The following is a 21,174-nucleotide window of genomic DNA, read 5'->3' as shown; positions in this document are numbered from 1 at the left end:
CTCTGGAGCAGTGGAAACGCGTTCTCTGGAGTGATGAATCACGCTTCAACATTTGGAAGTCCGATGGACTAATCTGGGTTTGGCGGATGCCGGGAGAACGCTACCTGCCCCAATGAATAGCGTCAACTGTAAAGTTTGGTGGAGGAGGAGTAATGGTCCCTTAGTTCCGGTGAAGGGAAATCTTAACACTACAGCATACAATGGCATTCTAGATGATTCTGTGCTTCCAACTTTGTGGCAACAGTTTGGGGAAGGCCCTTTTCTGTTTTAGCGTGACAATGCCCCCGTGCATAAAGCGAGGTCCATACAGACATGGTTTGTCGAGGTCAGTGTGGAAGAACTTGACTTGTCTGAACAGAGCCCTGAACACCTTTGGGATAAATTGGAACGCCGACTGTGAGCCAGGTGTAATAGCCCAACATCATTGCCTGACCTCACTGATGCTCGTGGCTGAATGGAAGCAAATGACAAGATCTAAATCAAATCAAACTTATTTGCTACATGCTCCGAATACAACAAGTGTCGACTTTACCATGAAATGCTTACTTACAAGCCCGTAACCAACAGTGCAGTTCAAGAAGAAGAAAATATTTACCAAGTAGACTAAAATAAAAAAAAGTAATAATAAAAGTAACACAATAAGAATAACAATAAAGAGGATTTATACAGGGGGCGCCGGTACTGAGTCAGTGTGCGGGGGTACAGGCTAGTTGAGGTAATCTGTACATGTAGGTTGGGGTGAAGTGACTATGCATAGGTAACACACAAACAGAGAGTAGCAGCAGTGTACAAGAGGGAGGGAGGGGCTCAATGTAAATTGTCCAGTGGCGATATTTATGAATTGTTCAGCAGTCAAATTACTTGTGGGTAGAAGCTGTTGAGGAGCCTTTTGGTCCTAGGGGGAAATCCTTCCCAGAAAAGGGGAGGCTGTTTTAGCAGCAAAGGGGGGAACAACTCCATATTAATGCCCATGATTCTGGAACGAGATGTTTGACGAACAGGTGTCCATATACTTTTGGTCATGTAGTGTATTGAGTACCTTTTTTAAGGATTTGCGTAACTTCAAAATAAGTCATATAAAAAGTAGCTTTTCAATCCATTTAATTTGAGTTGAAACATGTTGGATCTACACATGTTTTGAGACACGGGCAATGTTATGCAATTTATTTAATTGAGGAAATATTTAAATAACAGATGCTGTATAATAAGCAGAAAAAGGCAAAGAAGCTGAACAGCAATGATGACAATGAACCACATTGTTCTTCATTGAAAAAAGCGCATTTATGCTAGGTATGCAAGAGAGCTACTAAAAACTCACTATATGAATACTATAGAGATTTTGATTAATGATAATACTATACAAGTACTATTGAGTATTCTTACAGAAAACATCTGGCAGGAAATCTTATAAAAAATCTTATATAGGGAGAGAGATATTATAGGACGCTATAAGCCCACTATAGGTTACTATAGAAATCCTATAATATCCTATAGGAATACTATAGTTATTTTCTGTAAAGGGGGGCACAGAATATTCTCGTCCTAGTCCATTGTGAATTGATACTACAGTTTATTAAATAGCACAGGCTACAGTAACGAGCAGTAAGCGGTGGAGGGTTGACAGTCAACATTGTTGGCAGGAGCCTAGGATACTTACTAGGCTCCTGTAAATTGTATTGCATGTGTGAGGCACATTCTCAATAAGCAAGATATAGCCTAGGCCTACCGTTGATATGGCCTTATACAGTAGGACTGAATCATTTCGATATTTTAGATTGAATGTTTCTTAGGTAAATGGACAAGAGACACTTTTTGGAAATAGGGATGGATACGAGCCAAATGGAGTATGTACTGCAGGTAGGCCTATTTTCATTATGAATAATGCCAAAGAATGATGGCAAAATCCTCACGAGTAGACCATTTAGAAACCGGTAACACTTTGTTTAAATAGTCCATCTGTAGATGCTCTACAGACTATCAGTAACATTTCAGCTAACTATCTACTAACCCTAGCCCTAACCTGAACCTGAACCCTTATCCTAATCCTAAATTCAACCCTAGCCCTAACATTAACCCTTATCCTAATCCTAAATTCAACCCTAGCCCTAACATTAACCCTTATCCTAATCCTAAATTCAATCCTAGCCCTAACATTAACCCTTATCCTAATCCTAAATTCAACCCTAGCCCTAACATTAACCCTTATCCTAATCCTAAATTCAACCCTAGCCCTAACATTAACCCTTATCCTAATCCTAAATTCAACCCTAGCCCTAACATTAACCCTTATCCTAATCCTAAATTCAACCCTAGCCCTAACCTGAACCTGAACCCTTATCCTAATCCTAAATTCAACCCTAGCCCTAACATTAACCCTTATCCTAATCCTAAATTCAACCCTAGCCCTAACATTAACCCTTATTCTAAACCGAACCCTAACCTTTGCAAGCAGTTGCTTATTAACATATAGTTTGTTGATAGTATGACTATCTGGACTATTCAAATAAAGTGTGACCTAGAAATATTTTATAGATAGGCTCCTTGGCTAATGCATGGCCAGGTTAAGAAATACACGCAACTTGTTGCTGTTGAAACAGCTTTCGCTGTAAAAGGCCTAGGGCACGGGTAGCCTACTGACAACGTGTTTTTTAATCACATGAAACAGAAAACAAGCAATTGTAACAGAAAAACAACTTAAATGTTTCCAAATAGGGTCAGCGGTATCAGTCATCTTCCATACCATGATGGGCTTATGGACATGTAGCCTACATGAGGGGTTTTGCGCATATCCAAAATAATAACCGTATCTGGCTAAAATAATTTGTCCGCTCACATTTTGTGTTGGACAATGGCGCTGGCTTAACGGCTGCCGGAAATAGAGCCCATGGTGTAAATCCATGCCACTGTATGGAAGTGCGTCCCAATGTCTTTTTTTCTGTGCACCGCACTTTCCACTTCATTCAAGCCACAGCCCCTGAATGAATAGCTGCTCGGTTTGCAGCATAATGAACTTTGAGCGTTCCTGTCAGCGGTGTTGGCCCGCCACCAGGCCGTTAAACAGTATGTGAGGTCTGTATGGTGCATACACACACCGTGGGTGGGCCAAGCTCGTCAACCTCACGATGCTAACGGATAGAGCCGTGCTGTACCGTTACAAACTATCGGTTTCAACAGGCAGACGCTAGGCCCAATGTTTGCCCTTAGCATACTATGCTATTTGCTAACTATCTGAGAACCACTTAGGCAGTATAGTCTGTGTTGGTTCACTGGATGTATAAAAGGAAAAATGAAACTGGAAAATGTTCCTTAGTTTAAGTGAATGTTAACTAGCAACTCTACCTTTGTTTTGTGTACAGGTAGTTAGTTGCCAGTCATCTAGCAAAGTATATTATATGTTACCAACAACCTTTTTTTTTTTCACAGTATCTCTCAATACAGGTAGATGTTACCGAGCAACTATCACTTAGTTTCCAGTAGCCTACATGTAGATGTTACCTAGCAACTGTTTATTGTATGCCTATAGGCTATATCCTGGTGTGGAATTGGAAAATCCTAATGTAAAATCCCAGGAGTTCACCTTTAAAACACGTATTTACATGTGAAAATGATTTCACAGCGTTCCCCCCACCGTAATCCACCAACAAACACTGTAAAGAAATATATTGTCGACTCGGTGCAAGAAAGATCTCTGTGACTGAGCCACTTTTCAACCAGACTTCCTGTACAGCCAGACAAGATGCACCCAATTTGAAGAGTTTCTGCAATGGCCATAAATGTAATAAGTGCAGTGACTGGTTCCATTCTTCCTGCCATCTTTATAATTTGATTCATATTCATGATTGAGATTTCAATCTCCCAGTTAGAAGCATATGTATTGGTGCATAGACATGGACCAGTTCTGTTTATTTCACATCTTGCCATTCAGAGGCTGAGGGATCTTGGGTTGCCTCCAAAATGGCAACCTCTTCTGTATATATAGTGTGTGTGTGTGTGTGTGTGTGTGTGTGTGTGTGTGGGGGGGGGGGGTAAATAGCGTGTGTCAAAGGGGAAGGGGTAGATTCTGGTTGAAAAGGATTTGAAGTGGTTTGGGGGGATTTCGGTATAATCTGGTGGATTCCTTTAGAGTTGGGGGTAAAACGTGCTGTGTGTATGTGGTACTAGGCAGGAGGGTCAGGTAAAGGGGCTGTATGTGGGGGCGTAGGGGGTCAGTGGCAGGGGTTAGAATCTGATGAGGTAGTGTTTTTTATGGGTGGAGGTTGATATAGCCTGGTGGATTTTTGTTAAGCTTGGTGGGAGGGGGGTCGTACTTGTGAGTGTGCATTGAAGAGGAAGTGTGTGTGTGTGTTTGTTGGTGTGGTTGTGTGCGGGTGTGCACAACCATGTGTATCTGCGTGTATATGTGTGCATGCACGTCTGTATGTATTTCTGTGTGTACACGTGCATGTACATTCATGTGTGTGTATGAGGAGGTGCACCCCCACAACATGGGCTGCAGGGTCTGGTAGTGCATGGGGGCGTGGGAGGGGTGCATTGTTAGGGAATCCAAAGACGGCGTAATTAAGCCCAATGGATACCAGATGGCTGGCTGTCAGTGACGTGAGAAGAGGGACGAGCCCTTAATGGGAACCAGCCGCCCGCCGAAACGCTTTGAACTGGCGGCCGGAGAGAGAGAGGGAAAGAGAGAGAGAGAGGGAAAGAGAGAGAGAGAGGGAAAGAGAGAGAGAGAGAGGGAAAGAGAGAGGGGAGAGAGAAGGAGGGAGGGAAAGAGAGAGAGGGGCAGGAGGGGAGGGACAGAAAGAGAGAGGAAGAGAGAAGGTGGAAGGAGAGAGGAGGAGGCAGGGACGGAGGGGTTGACAGAGGGGGGGATGGAGAGAGAAAGAGAGAAGGAGATGGCGGGGGAGAGAAAGAGGTAGCGAGAGGAATCACAGCATGGGCCGTGTGTGCTAGCTTAAATCACTAGCGGCAGCAGCAATGGGAGGAAGAGGAAGAAGGGAAGAGGAGGAGGTGGAGAAGAACAAGGGAAGTGGTCCCAGAAGATGAAAATAGAGAGTCTGTGCTGGCATCATCGACAAATACTCCCCTCTGGACATCACTCTCTCTTGGTCCTGATGGTTTTCATCTGTTTGGTAGCACTTTACATAAACTACATGCCAACAAGGGCAACTTTAACTACTTTGATAACCACAGTAACCAGAATGTATCCTAGTAGGTACTCAAGTATTACTTGCAACTGCATATAAGAAACATAAAACAATTATTACATTTCAAGGAAGAGGCCAAATGTTCTTTTTAATTAAGTTTAGTGACTGTGTTTTCACACGAAATGTTATCAAACAGAGATATATGTAAATGATGTGTAACTATCATTCGGCTACATGGTATCTGTGCAACTTGATGTAATGTTTGTACATCTATTATGTGAGGCTGGAGTTAGAGCACCATGTGGTTAGCATTTCAAATGTCATCTACTTTTAATTTAAAAAAAATATATATATTAACCTTTATTTAACTACGCAAATCAGTTAAGAACAAATTATTTTAAACAATGACGGCCTACCCCGGCCGACGCTTGGCCAATTGTGCGCCGCCCTAGGGGACTCCCAATCACAGCCAGTTTGGACACAGCCTGGATTCAAACCAGGGTGTCGGTAGGGACGCCTCTAGCACTGAGATGCAGTGCTTTAGACCGCTGCACCACTCGGGACATTGTGTCACAATGGGTATTTATTTATGCTGTTTCGCAATGACCATAGGTTTTGGCAAGACCGCACAAACTGATCTGGGACCAAGTTAGATCTGTGGAACATGGGGTTTAATTTGACCATGTCTCTACAAAATGTTACCCAAATGTGACTTGGTAGTCAGTGATTTATTTGTGAATTGCCTTGTCATGTGGTCATACACATACTGTACATCTTTCCCAACCAAAACTTTTACATCCTGCTTTACTCTTCAAGAGCATGTCATATACAGTAAGCAATAAAGAACAGCGTGTTTTGTGTGTCATGAGAGGCTAGGGTGTGAAATAGGTTTGGGCGGTATCCAGATTTTCATATCGTCATACCGTCCTTCTTTCATCTCTGGATTTACGGTATTACCGGTTTAGTACACAAGGGGGCACCAGAGAAACAAACAGACAGGCAGAGAACGGAGAGGAGGATAAAAGTCAAGGAAATCAAGATAGCAACTTTGCCTTCTCAAACTAACACAAATAGGATGCCCCGTCACCGTATTAACTCAGCTACGTACCTAGATAGCAAGTTAAACTAAGGGTCATGTTAACACATAACACATTCTGCATTTTTCACGCCAGAAAAATATAGAAAACGCATGAGAAATAGTTTGCTGTGTTTTGTAAACACAGATCTAAAATGCTTCTCATTGTAATTTCTGCTCGGCATCAGACTCATTTTGTGCTTCAGCTGCACTTCTAAACTCGGATGCTCAGACTGATGTGTAGCTTCTTTTCTCCTGTACTTTTCTCAGTGTAGCCAGCCTATTTTTAGACATATGAAGGCCATGCATAGTTTTTGACAACAAAAAAAAGACCTTGCTTTTTCATTGTAAGCTCATCTACTTGTGTGGTTGCTAGCCAAATAGCATTGCACTTCTTTTGTCAGCTGATGAAAATGAAGCTATATTATGTAACATATTTTCTGTGAAGGAAAACTATCGACTATAGTCGCATGTCCCTGATCACTCTATTGAAGCAGAAAAACACAGTTGACTTTCAATATAAAACATGACCCCATGTGACACAGCTTTACTCATCTGCTCCCGCTTTCTCCCATTGTGCTATTTACAAACAAACATGTGACTGGCTCAACTGTGCTGGTGAACTAAGTACGCTTCATAACGTAAATTAATAATACTAATAATAATGTGACAGGTGAAATAAGAACGTGATCTGCTTCATCTCCTAATGAATTGCACAAGTTGACTGCAGGTATTTACTTAAAAAATAGCTACAAATATTCAAATGTATTGAAAAACGTCAAGGAAATAGTTATAGAGTATATATGGTACAGTTGAAGTCGGACGTTTACATACACCTTAGCCAAATAGGGTTAAACTCAGTTTTTCACAATCCCTGACATTTAATCCGAGTAAAAATCCTCTGTTTTCGGTCAGTTAGGATCACCACTTAATTTTAAGAATGTGAAATATCAGAATAATAGTAGAGAGAATGATTTATTTCCGTTTTTCATTCTTTCATCACATTCCCAGTGGGTCAGAAGTTTACATACACTCAATTAGTATTTGGTGGCATTGCCTTTAAATGGTTTCATTTGGGTCAAACAACTTTGGAAGTATGCTTGGGGTCATTGTCCATTTGGAATACCAATTTGCGAATAAGCTTTAACTTCCTGACTGATGTCTTTATGTTGCTTCAATATATCCACATACTTTTCCTACCTCATGATGCCATCTATTTTGTGAAGTGCACCAGTCCCTCCTGCAGTAAAGCACCCCCACAACATGATGCTGCCACCCCCGTGCTTCACGGTTGGGATGGTGTTCTTCTGCTTGCAAGACTCCCCCTTTTTCCTCCAAACAGAACGATGATCATTATGGCCAAACAGTTCTATTTTAGTTTCATCAGACCAGAAGACAGACCAGAAAGTATCTTTGTCCCTTTGTGCAGTTGCAAACCATAGTCTGGCTTTTTTTAGGGCGGTTTTGGAGAAGTGGCTTCTTCCTTGCTGAGCAGCCTTTTAGGTTATGTCGATATAGGACTCGTTCTACTGTGGATATAGATAATTTTGTACCTGTTTCCTCCAGCATCTTCACAAGGTTGTTTACTGTTGTTCTGTGATTGATTTACACTTTTCACTCCAAAGTATGTTCATCTCTAGGAGACAGAACACGTCTCCATTCTGAGCAGTATGACGGCTGCGTGGTCCCATGGTGTTTATACTTGCGTAATATTGTTTGTACAGATGAACATGGTACCTTCAGGCATTTAGAAATTGCTCCCAATGATGAATCATACTTGTGGAGGTCTACAATTGTTTTTCTGATTTCTTTTGATTTTCCCATGATGTCAAGCAAAGAGGCACTGAGTTTGAAGGTAGGCCTTGAAGTACATCCACAGGTACACCTCCAATTGACTCAAATGATATCAATTAGCCTATCAGAAGCTTCTAAAGCCATGACATAATGTTCTGGAAATTTCCAAGCTGTTTAAAGGCACATTCAACTTAGTGAATGTAAACTTCTGACCCACTGGAATTGTGATACAGTGAATTATAAGTTAAATAATGTCTGTAAACACTTGTTGGAAAATTACTTGTGTCATGCACAAAGTAGATGTTCTAACCGACTTGCCAAAACTATAGTTTTGAAAATTGTGGAGTGGTTGAAAAATTTGCTTTAATGACTCCAACCTAAGTGTATGTAAACTTCTGACTTCAACTGTATATTGCCCGAAGCCTGGTGTGAAATGTACAGTCAGTTAAAGGATCAAAGTCACATATAGTATGTTTTTCTCTTGTGACCCTGAAGAATCGTGTTAAGCTCTTGCTAGCAACTACATTTGTCTGTCACACAGGCTCAGAAATGTGTTTCTCACGTGGATACATCCTCTCCTAATATCTAACTACTATCTTCGTGACACTTTCTATGAATACCTTGCATTATAAGCACATTTACTACGCCTCATGAGCTATGCTGTTTTAAATGATTTTGAGACGATTTAGGAAAACGTACTAGTTTGAGTGCTTGACCTACAACAGTACTAGTTTGAGTGCTTGACCTACAACAGTACTAGTTTGAGTGCTTGACCTACAACAGTACTAGTTTGAGTGCTTGACCTACAACAGTACTAGTTTGAGTGCTTGACCTACAACAGTACTAGTTTGAGTGCTTGACCTACAACAGTACTAGTTTGAGTGCTTGACCTACAGTACTAGTTTGACAGTACTACTAGTTTGAGTGCTTGACCTACGACAGTACTAGTTTGAGTGCTTGACCTACGACAGTACTAGTTTGAGTGCTTGACCTACGACAGTACTAGTTTGAGTGCTTGACCTACGACAGTACTAGTTTGAGTGCTTGACCTACGACAGTACTAGTTTGAGTGCTTGACCTACGACAGTACTAGTTTGAGTGCTTGACCTACGACAGTACTAGTTTGAGTGCTTGACCTACGACAGTACTAGTTTGAGTGCTTGACCTACGACAGTACTAGTTTGAGTGCTTGACCTACGACAGTACTAGTTTGAGTGCTTGACCTACAACAGTACTAGTTTGAGTGCTTGACCTACAACAGTACTAGTTTGAGTGCTTGACCTACAACAGTACTAGTTTGAGTGCTTGACCTACAACAGTACTAGTTTGAGTGCTTGACCTACAACAGTACTAGTTTGAGTGCTTGACCTACAACAGTACTAGTTTGAGTGCTTGACCTACAACAGTACTAGTTTGAGTGCTTGACCTACAACAGTACTAGTTTGAGTGCTTGACCTACAACAGTACTAGTTTGAGTGCTTGACCTACAACAGTACTAGTTTGAGTGCTTGACCTACAACAGTACTAGTTTGAGTGCTTGACCTACAACAGTACTAGTTTGAGTGCTTGACCTACAACAGTACTAGTTTGAGTGCTTGACCTACAACAGTACTAGTTTGAGTGCTTGACCTACAACAGTACTAGTTTGAGTGCTTGACCTACAACAGTACTAGTTTGAGTGCTTGACCTACAACAGTACTAGTTTGAGTGCTTGACCTACAACAGTACTAGTTTGAGTGCTTGACCTACAACAGTACTAGTTTGAGTGCTTGACCTACAACAGTACTAGTTTGAGTGCTTGACCTACAACAGTACTAGTTTGAGTGCTTGACCTACAACAGTACTAGTTTGAGTGCTTGACCTACAACAGTACTAGTTTGAGTGCTTGACCTACAACAGTACTAGTTTGAGTGCTTGACCTACAACAGTACTAGTTTGAGTGCTTGACCTACAACAGTACTAGTTTGAGTGCTTGACCTACAACAGTACTAGTTTGAGTGCTTGACCTACAACAGTACTAGTTTGAGTGCTTGACCTACGACAGTACTAGTTTGAGTGATTGACCTACGACAGTACTAGTTTGAGTGATTGACCTACGACAGTACTAGTTTGAGTGCTTGACCTACGACAGTACTAGTTTGAGTGCTTGACCTACGACAGTACTAGTTTGAGTGCTTGACCTACGACAGTACTAGTTTGAGTGCTTGACCTACGACAGTACTAGTTTGAGTGCTTGACCTACGACAGTACTAGTTTGAGTGCTTGACCTACGACAGTACTAGTTTGAGTGCTTGACCTACGACAGTACTAGTTTGAGTGCTTGACCTACGACAGTACTAGTTTGAGTGCTTGACCTACGACAGTACTAGTTTAAGTGCTTGACCTACGACAGTACTAGTTTGAGTGCTTGACCTACAACAGTACTAGTTTGAGTGCTTGACCTACAACAGTACTAGTTTGAGTGCTTGACCTACAACAGTACTAGTTTGAGTACTTGACCTACAACAGTACTAGTTTGAGTGCTTGACCTACAACAGTACTAGTTTGAGTACTTGACCTACAACAGTACTAGTTTGAGTGCTTGACCTACAACAGTACTAGTTTGAGTGCTTGACCTACAACAGTACTAGTTTGAGTGCTTGACCTACAACAGTACTAGTTTGAGTACTTGACCTACAACAGTACTAGTTTGAGTGCTTGACCTACAACAGTACTAGTTTGAGTGCTTGACCTACAACAGTACTAGTTTGAGTGCTTGACCTACAACAGTACTAGTTTGAGTGCTTGACCTACAACAGTACTAGTTTGAGTGCTTGACCTACAACAGTACTAGTTTGAGTGCTTGACCTACAACAGTACTAGTTTGAGTACTTGACCTACAACAGTACTAGTTTGAGTACTTGACCTACAACAGTACTAGTTTGAGTACTTGCCCTACAACAGTACTAGTTTGAGTACTTGCCCTACAACAGTACTAGTTTGAGTGCTTGACCTACAACAGTACTAGTTTGAGTGCTTGACCTACAACAGTACTAGTTTGAGTGCTTGACCTACAACAGTACTAGTTTGAGTACTTGCCCTACAACAGTACTAGTTTGAGTACTTGCCCTACAACAGTACTAGTTTGAGTACTTGACCTACAACAGTACTAGTTTGAGTACTTGCCCTACAACAGTACTAGTTTGAGTACTTGCCCTACAACAGTACTAGTTTGAGTACTTGCCCTACAACAGTACTAGTTTGAGTACTTGCCCTACAACAGTACTAGTTTGAGTGCTTGACCTACAACAGTACTAGTTTGAGTGCTTGACCTACAACAGTACTAGTTTGAGTGCTTGACCTACAACAGTACTAGTTTGAGTGCTTGACCTACAACAGTACTAGTTTGAGTGCTTGACCTACAACAGTACTAGTTTGAGTGCTTGACCTACAACAGTACTAGTTTGAGTGCTTGACCTACAACAGTACTAGTTTGAGTACTTGACCTACAACAGTACTAGTTTGAGTGCTTGACCTACAACAGTACTAGTTTGAGTGCTTGACCTACAACAGTACTAGTTTGAGTGCTTGATCTACAACAGTACTAGTTTGAGTGCTTGACCTACAACAGTACTAGTTTGAGTGCTTGACCTACAACAGTACTAGTTTGAGTGCTTGACCTACAACAGTACTAGTTTGAGTGCTTGACCTACAACAGTACTAGTTTGAGTGCTTGACCTACAACAGTACTAGTTTGAGTGCTTGACCTACAACAGTACTAGTTTGAGTGCTTGACCTACAACAGTACTAGTTTGAGTGATTGACCTACAACAGTACTAGTTTGAGTGCTTGACCTACAACAGTACTAGTTTGAGTGCTTGACCTACAACAGTACTAGTTTGAGTGCTTGACCTACAACAGTACTAGTTTGAGTACTTGACCTACAACAGTACTAGTTTGAGTGCTTGACCTACAACAGTACTAGTTTGAGTGCTTGACCTACAACAGTACTAGTTTGAGTGCTTGACCTACAACAGTACTAGTTTGAGTACTTGACCTACAACAGTACTAGTTTGAGTACTTGACCTACAACAGTACTAGTTTGAGTACTTGACCTACAACAGTACTAGTTTGAGTACTTGCCCTACAACAGTACTAGTTTGAGTACTTGCCCTACAACAGTACTAGTTTGAGTGCTTGACCTACAACAGTACTAGTTTGAGTGCTTGACCTACAACAGTACTAGTTTGAGTGCTTGACCTACAACAGTACTAGTTTGAGTACTTGCCCTACAACAGTACTAGTTTGAGTACTTGACCTACAACAGTACTAGTTTGAGTACTTGCCCTACAACAGTACTAGTTTGAGTACTTGCCCTACAACAGTACTAGTTTGAGTACTTGCCCTACAACAGTACTAGTTTGAGTACTTGCCCTACAACAGTACTAGTTTGAGTACTTGCCCTACAACAGTACTAGTTTGAGTACTTGACCTACAACAGTACTAGTTTGAGTACTTGCCCTACAACAGTACTAGTTTGAGTACTTGACCTACAACAGTACTAGTTTGAGTACTTGCCCTACAACAGTACTAGTTTGAGTACTTGCCCTACAACAGTACTAGTTTGAGTACTTGACCTACAACAGTACTAGTTTGAGTACTTGACCTACAACAGTACTAGTTTGAGTACTTGCCCTACAACAGTACTAGTTTGAGTACTTGCCCTACAACAGTACTAGTTTGAGTGCTTGACCTACAACAGTACTAGTTTGAGTGCTTGACCTACAACAGTACTAGTTTGAGTGCTTGACCTACGACAGTACTAGTTTGAGTACTTGACCTACAACAGTACTAGTTTGAGTGCTTGACCTACAACAGTACTAGTTTGAGTGCTTGACCTACAACAGTACTAGTTTGAGTGCTTGACCTACAACAGTACTAGTTTGAGTGCTTGACCTACAACAGTACTAGTTTGAGTGCTTGACCTACAACAGTACTAGTTTGAGTGCTTGACCTACAACAGTACTAGTTTGAGTGCTTGACCTACAACAGTACTAGTTTGAGTACTTGACCTACAACAGTACTAGTTTGAGTGCTTGACCTACAACAGTACTAGTTTGAGTGCTTGACCTACGACAGTACTAGTTTGAGTGCTTGACCTACAACAGTACTAGTTTGAGTACTTGACCTACAACAGTACTAGTTTGAGTGCTTGACCTACAACAGTACTAGTTTGAGTGCTTGACCTACGACAGTACTAGTTTGAGTACTTGACCTACAACAGTACTAGTTTGAGTGCTTGACCTACAACAGTACTAGTTTGAGTACTTGACCTACAACAGTACTAGTTTGAGTACTTGACCTACAACAGTACTAGTTTGAGTGCTTGACCTACAACAGTACTAGTTTGAGTGCTTGACCTACGACAGTACTAGTTTGAGTACTTGACCTACAACAGTACTAGTTTGAGTGCTTGACCTACAACAGTACTAGTTTGAGTACTTGACCTACAACAGTACTAGTTTGAGTACTTGACCTACAACAGTACTAGTTTGAGTGCTTGACCTACGACAGTACTAGTTTGAGTGCTTGACCTATGACAGTACTAGTTTGAGTGCTTGACCTACAACAGTACTAGTTTGAGTACTTGACCTACAACAGTACTAGTTTGAGTACTTGACCTACGACAGCGTTGAAGACTTGAACGACTCTTTCGTGTCAATGAGGTTCAACGGTCTGATTTCTCTCTCCTGTTATGTCTCCAGGACTGTGGTGATGCCGATTGCCCACGAGTTCTCTCCTGACATGGTGCTGGTCTCATCTGGTTTCGATGCCGTCAAGGGACATCCGGCGCCGCTGGGGGGCTACAAAGTGTCGGCCAAGTGTAAGCTCACGAAACACCTTCCTCACTGAATCACATGCAGGGACACGCATGCAAATAGACATTGGAGCGTACGCACACACACACACACACACACACACTCAAAAGTTCATGCGATCACACATTATGACATTTTTCTTGTAGTTGACAAGCATAGTTGAGACTTAATGGAAGTGTTTTTGTAAATACTAATCCTCTCCTAATATCTAACTACTTTGTAACAATGCTTTATTTATTTTTTACAGTACATACAGTGTATTTATAGCTAGAGTAGTTAGGGGAGTCAGAAATGTAACCCGTGGTAAAATAAACTTGCTCAAATTGAGTAGCCTATGCTACAGTTTGTTTAAAGTATAATAATCACAATCAATAATCACATGTTGGCAGCCATCTTTGATTCCTTGGTGTTTTCCCATGTCAAAGCAAATCAAAAGGATTGATGTAGCAAAGTAGTCAAATTGTTCTCTATTATTACTTTTATTCAAATGAGTTTTATCACCTGTGGGAATTTAAATACCAATCATTCAGATGGTTTATTTTCAAACCTTTCCCTTTTAGCTGGCACAATAAGAATCAAGATAGCTGTCTTTACTGGTTCACCATTGGTTTTAGCTCAGCCAATCCAAAACGGCTTGATTCGAATAGATATAAAATACAGTGAAAATGTGATTGTGAAGGGAAATTAATACCTTACTCTACCTTCTATGGATCTTACAGGTTGAAATGAATCTTCTAAACTGTTCTAAGAGCAACCTAATTCTACCTCATCCTCACTATCTTAAGAGTTCTACTTCGTCGATCAGACGGTTCTTTATTTCACAGGGTTTATTCAGTAGTTTCGTCTGTATTTGTTCCTGACAAAGAGCCAACAGTGTCAGTCTTGGCTGATTTGATGTTTATGTCTGTGAGCAGGAAGTCGCCCCACTGTGTATGATGATGTCATATCGCTGAGTCTACTTTGTAAAAACAAGTTTTCACTTTGTCATTATGGGGCATTGTGTGGAGATGGGGGAGGAAAAAAATGCGATTTTATCCATTTTGAATTCAGGCTGTAACACAACAAAATGTGGAGTAAGTCAAGTTTTCACTTTGTCATTATCGGGTATTGTGTGTAGACAAGTGAGAGAAAAAATATATTTGATCAATTTTTAATTCAAGCTCTAACACAAAAGGTGGAATAAATCAAGTGGTATACAGTGTCTTCAGAAAGTATTCATACCCCTTGACTTATGCCATGTATCTCACACAATACCTCATAATGACAAAGTGAAAACTTGTTTGAATAATTTGAGCAAATTTATAGAAAATGAAATACAGAAATATCTCATTTACATAATGATTCACACCTCTGAGTCAATACATGTTAGAATCACCTTTGGCAGCAATTACAGCTGTGCATCTTTATGGGTAAGTCACTGAAAAGCTTTGCACACCTGGATTGTACAATTTTTTTTTTTTAACTTCTGTTAAATTGATTGTTAATCATTGCTAGACAGCCATTTTAAAGTCTTGCCATAGATTTTTTAGCAGATTTAAGTCAAAACTGTAACTAGGCCACTCAAAAACATTCACGCTTCTTGGTAAGCAACTCCAGTGTAGATTTGGCCTTGTGTTTTAGGTTATTGTCCTGCTGAAAGGTGAATTCATCTCCCAGTGTCTGGTGGAAAGCAGACTGAACTGGGTTTTTCTTTAGGAATTTGCCTGTGCTTATCTTCATTCTGTTTCTTTTTTTATCCTGAAAAACTCCCCAGTCCTTAATGATTACAACAAGCATATCCATAACTTGATGCAGCCACCACAATGCTTGAAAATATGGAGAGTGGTACTTAATAATGTGTTGTATTGGATTTCCCCAAAACATAACACTTTGTATTCAGGACAAAAAGTGAATTGCTTTGCCACATTTTTTGCAATATTACTTTAGTGCCATGTCGGGAACAGGACACATGTTTAAGAATATTTTTTATTGTGTTCAGGCATCCTTTGTTTCACTCTGTCAATTAGGTTAGTGTTGTGGAGTGACTACAATGTTGTTGATCCATCCTCAGTTTTCTCCTATCACAGCCCTTATACTGTAACTGTTTTAAAATCACCATTGGCTTCATGGTGAAATCACTGAGCGGTTTCCTTTCTTTTCCGGCAAAGGCGTTAGGAAGGACTCCTGTTACTTTGTAGTGACTGGTTGTATTGATACACCATCAAAGTGTAATCAATACCATGCTCAAAGGACTATTACATTTCTCTTTTTTTTTTTTTTTACTCATCTACCAATCGGTGCCCTTCTTTTGAGAGGCATTGGAAAACCTCCCTGGTCTTTGTGGTTGAATCTGTGTTTGAAATTCACTGCTCGACCGAGGGACCGTACAGATAATTGTATGTGTGGGGTACATACTGTAGATGACCTAGTTATTCAAAAATCATGTTAAACACTATTGTTGCACAGAGTCCATGCAACTTATTATATGACTTGTTAAGCACCTTTTTACTCCATTACTTATTTATGCTTGACATAGCAAAGGGGTTGAATGCTTATTGACTCAAGACATTTCAGCTTTTCATTTTTTATTCATTCGTAAAAATGTGTAAGAACATAACTCCACTTATGTGCTATTGTGTGTAGGCCAGTGGCATACCATCTCAATGGAATACGTTTGAAATTCAGGCTGTAACACAACAAAATGTGGAAAAAGTCAAGGGGTGTGAATACAGAACTTTCTGAAGGCACTGTACCTTTAAAAAGAACAGCACATTTCAGCATTACAGCTCTTTTCCTCAGGGTTCTCACACATCCTGTGTGTGTGCTTGGCAATATGGAGAAGGGGCTTTTTGTATCAACAATTTTATCCATGCATCTGTGACCTTTGCAATGTTTTAATCCTTTTCATTTTAATGTGTGAATTCTAATAAAGTGTATAAATGTATCTCTCCCTCAGGTTTTGGCTTCCTGACACATCAGCTGATGGGGCTGGCGGGGGGCCGGGTCGTCATGGCCCTGGAGGGGGGTCACGACCTCACGGCCATCTGCGATGCGTCGGAGGCCTGCGTCCGCATCCTGCTAGGCACTCAGGTCAGTAGACACAGATCTAAGACCAGCTTAACCCTCTGTAAATTCTAACCCGAGCCATAAGGGGGAAAAACACAATGCTGACCTTCGATCAGCATCTAGGGCAGTGATGGGTAGTCTTAAGGCATTCATGTGCTTCCCAGCTGAACAGTTCAGAAGAGTTCGTGCATACATTGTGATGACATTTTGTGACGTTTCTGTTAGTTTTGGACTTCGGGTAAAAGTATTTTTTTGGCTGTTCGGGGACACCACGTTTTTTCTCGAGGCCAGCTAAAGTTCAAGAGTCGAAGTGTACGCCCTTTCGTCTGTGAATGGTCAACTGTAGGGATACTTCAATAAAGTCTTTGTTTTCATTCAACGTTTTTATTCGACTTGTTTAAATGCACGTTTTCATTGAGAAATGCTGCACCAATCTTCGTCAGATGTAAAATTGTGCGACTAAGATCTCGTCTGCAAAAATCGTCAAAATTAATGATAGATACCTTGAGTTATCGTAGATTAATTCTGACTATTTTGAGAAAGTGGCTACGGCTTCTCAAAAGTACTAATTGCCATTTTTTTCTTGTTTTTCAAGCGAATGTCTTTTAAGGGCAGTATGCGAGCACACTCTTTCGGTTCGTCTAGCCAACTTTGGCTATCTGCCAGCTGAACTGAAAGGTGCTGATGCCTTTACCCTGCGGGAGGATGTTGCCCCTTAGGCAGATCTTACCCCTCCCTAAATCCTAACCATAACCATTAGGGAAAACAGAACATTTCTGACCTCATATTATTGTCTAGGGCAGTGTTGGGTAGTCTTACCCTGTTGTGGGTTCAGGCTTTTGCTCTAGCCATGCAGTGCCAGCAACACACCTGTTGGCAGGGGAGGCATAATATGTCCTTAGAGGGATATAAGGTCTTTCACTTTAGTACATCACACCCACCGCTTTTGTGTGTGTGTGCGTGTCGCGTGCTATGTTTGTGCGTGCTACGCGTATGTGTGTTTGAGTGCCTGTCTCTGTGTGTGTGATGTTTTACTCCAATGTTTGACGTCCCCCCTGTCTTCCTCTGTGTGTGTTCCCTTCCAGGTGGAGCCCCTGTCTCAAGCTGTTCTGGAGAGGAGACCCTGTCGCAACGCTGTCCTCTCTCTACAGCGAGTCATACAGGCCCAGGGTAAACATCTGATGATAAACACTATCTACTTTCTCTCTCATGATCATTGTCTTTACTGTCTTCACCACTCTTCCCTCTGCCAATCTGTCTTTCACTCGAGAGTATCTTCCCTCTATTCTCAGTCTCTCTCTCTTTCTTACACCATCTCAGTCTCTCGCTTGCTGTGTTTTTATTCTCACTTCTCTTTCTCTCCCTCTCTCCCCATCTTCTTTTCTCTCGGTCTTCCTTTACTTCTCTTACTCTGCACGTCCCTCTCTCTCGTTGTTTTTCTTCCAGCCTTCCCTGTGCACCTCTCTTGTTCCGTCCACTCTTTCCCACATCTCTTCCATCTCTACCACTCCAGCCTCGGTCATTCTATTTATTTTATCCCTCTATCTGTAGTACCTCCTCTCCCCATCTATCTTGCTGTCATTTCTCTCTCTGACCACCTCACTCTCCATCCATCCCTTTCTCCTGCCTTCATCCCTCCTTCCTTCTCATTCTTTCCTTCCCACTCTTCTCTCTCTCTTCTCTCTCTCTCTCTTCTCTCTCTCTCGCTCTCTTCTCTCTCTCTCTCTCTCTCTCTCTCTCTCTCTCTCTCTCTCTCTCTCTCTCAGACACACACACACACACACACACACATAGAGAGAGCCTTCCTGGCTCCAATTAACTTCAAACACTTCTTTGGCACACGACCTTCACAACATCCCCTCTTGATTGCGCACAAATGTTATCCCAATCCAATTAGATTAATACAAAATATTTGCAAAGCCACAAGAATGTTAAGCCCCTTCATTTAGGCAGAGGGTGAAATATATGTGTGGTGAATACTGGGAACACACACATGCGTGCACACACACAAACACACTATGGCCCCCTCTCTCACTCTTACACACACATCACACACACCAAGGCTCTTCAACACACAAATATCCAATGATTTATTTTCCTTCCGCCATGTGTCAAGAGACACACGCATGTCCTAAACGAAAAGAGCTTGAGAAGATGAGAAGTATGAACCCATATTGATTTATGCTAATGTCAGAACTCAAAATATTGTATAAATCAAGCTTGTGCTGCAGATGGGATTGATGGCATGTGAATGTGGCATAATGTGTGTTCTTGTGATATGCTGAATTAAAATGGCCGTATTGATCCTCTATTCCGACCACACACAGACAAGTATTACTGTAGCTGCAATATTGCTCAATAGAATACAGTTCACACATTTCAAAGACAGTACTCGCCACGGAGGCAACATGAAACCCACCCCCCCCCCCCCAAAAAAATCTCTCTTGCCCTCTCTCTCTCTCCATCTCTCTCACTCTTGCTCTCTATTTCTCTCCCTCTCTATCCAGGTGAGTACTGGCGGTCGTTGAGGGCAGTGGCCCACACGGTGGATCAGTCCTACCTGCAAGCCCAGGGACAGAGTCTGAGACGGAACTCAGAGGACCACAACAACACAGTGTCCGCCATGGCCTCTCTCTCCATGGCTAGCCTCACCACAGACAGGTAACAGTACTAGTGCTGAGCCATTTGTGCTTTTTTTTTTTTTTGGAGCTCGGTTCGTCTTCAGTTTGATCATTTATTTGAAATAGTCACGGTTCTCGATTTCGTTAAAAAAAATGCAAAAAGCGGACATTAAATGCAGTGTGCATTATGTGGTTCTGAACACAGCATAAAACAATAACAGTCCCATGATGATAGTGACTGCCCGTTACCACTTATTAACCATCCTTTATTCATATGACTTTACTGGAGTCAAATATGTCAGTTGTTGTGTAAAATTACATTTATTTTATTTGATGACTTTACTATTTAATTCCAAGTCATCATCTCATCTCTATAGAGCTGCTGCCTATGCTGTCTGACAAAATCACTATTTTAGTTAGTAGTTCTTCAAGGTTAATAAGGCATACTTTAATGACTGCTGAATACCAACTATCAGTCACTTAGATCATGTCGTTTTAGGTAGAGATACCTTGTGAGACAAATGCTTTCTTTCCCTCTCGGTCGCGCGTTCTTCTCTCCTTCTCCGTGTGCCACACAGAGCGGACAAGTAGGTGCACAATGGATTGTGGTCATTATAGTTAATTGCCACACTTTCGAAATGATGTAGAATATTGGCCACTTAGAAACTAGAACTCCCTACTACATCACACAGTTCGGTTTTGTTCTGATTTATCACTAGAGAAACTGCGCATCGATCTCACCAAAATAATAATCATAATGGTGTTTTAAAAACTCTGCATTCTAAAAACATCAAACAAGACCAAGCCAACAAAAACACTGACACCATGTAGTAACAGCACTGACAACATGTAGTAACAGCACTGACAACATGTAGTAACAGCACTGACAACATGTAGTAACAGCACTGACAACATGTAGTAACAGCACGGACAACATGTAGTAACAGCACTGACAACATGTAGTAACAGCACTGACAACATGTAGTAACAGCACTGACACCATGTAGTAACAGCACGGACAACATGTAGTAACAGCACTGACAACATGTAGTAACAGCACTGACAACATGTAGTAACAGCACGGACAACATGTAGTAACAGCACTGACAACATGTAGTAACAGCACTGACAACATGTAGTAACAGCACTGACAACATGTAGTAACAGCACTGACAACATGTAGTAACAGCACTGACAACATGTAGTAACAGCACTGACAACATGTAGTAACAGCACGGACAACATGTAGTAACAGCACGGACAACATGTAGTAACAGCACTGACAACATGTAGTAACAGCACTGACAACATGTAGTAACAGCACGGACAACATGTAGTAACAGCACGGACAACATGTAGTAACAGCACTGACAACATGTAGTAACAGCACTGACAACATGTAGTAACAGCACTGACACCATGTAGTAACAGCACTGACAACATGTCGTAACACCACTGACACAATGTCATCTCATATAATTTCAAGATAATATAATATCATGTGAAGTGATAACGTGAAATGATATTAAAAGGGATGGTTCACTCAAGACGTCCAAACAGACAGGTAACAGCACTGACACCCTGTAGTCACATATGATATCAATATAATATAATGAAATATGAAGTGAAGTGTGATGACA

The 21,174-nt window shown here is 41.2% G+C and overlaps 1 protein-coding gene across 3 annotated transcripts in view; it reads left to right on the top strand.

Annotated features, from left to right (window-relative positions):
* The window catches only part of LOC118388983 (histone deacetylase 7-like), a 266,283-nt gene that overhangs the window by 69,183 nt on the left and 175,926 nt on the right, over positions 1-21,174 (top strand). For all 3 annotated transcript variants that reach the window (XR_008144664.1, XM_052527300.1, XM_052527301.1), the window contains exons 21-24: positions 13,755-13,873; positions 16,804-16,937; positions 17,999-18,083; positions 19,421-19,574. Coding sequence is in view for 2 of the 3 variants with exons in the window: in XM_052527300.1 (XP_052383260.1) it covers positions 13,755-13,873; positions 16,804-16,937; positions 17,999-18,083; positions 19,421-19,574 (492 nt within the window). In the remaining variant the exon portion in view is untranslated. The remainder of the gene's footprint in view (positions 1-13,754; positions 13,874-16,803; positions 16,938-17,998; positions 18,084-19,420; positions 19,575-21,174) is intronic.

This window comes from Oncorhynchus keta, chromosome 10 (assembly GCF_023373465.1).
Source record: "Oncorhynchus keta strain PuntledgeMale-10-30-2019 chromosome 10, Oket_V2, whole genome shotgun sequence".
In the NCBI taxonomy this organism is placed as follows: domain Eukaryota; kingdom Metazoa; phylum Chordata; class Actinopteri; order Salmoniformes; family Salmonidae; genus Oncorhynchus; species Oncorhynchus keta.
This window is presented reverse-complemented; position numbering and strand designations above follow the sequence as displayed.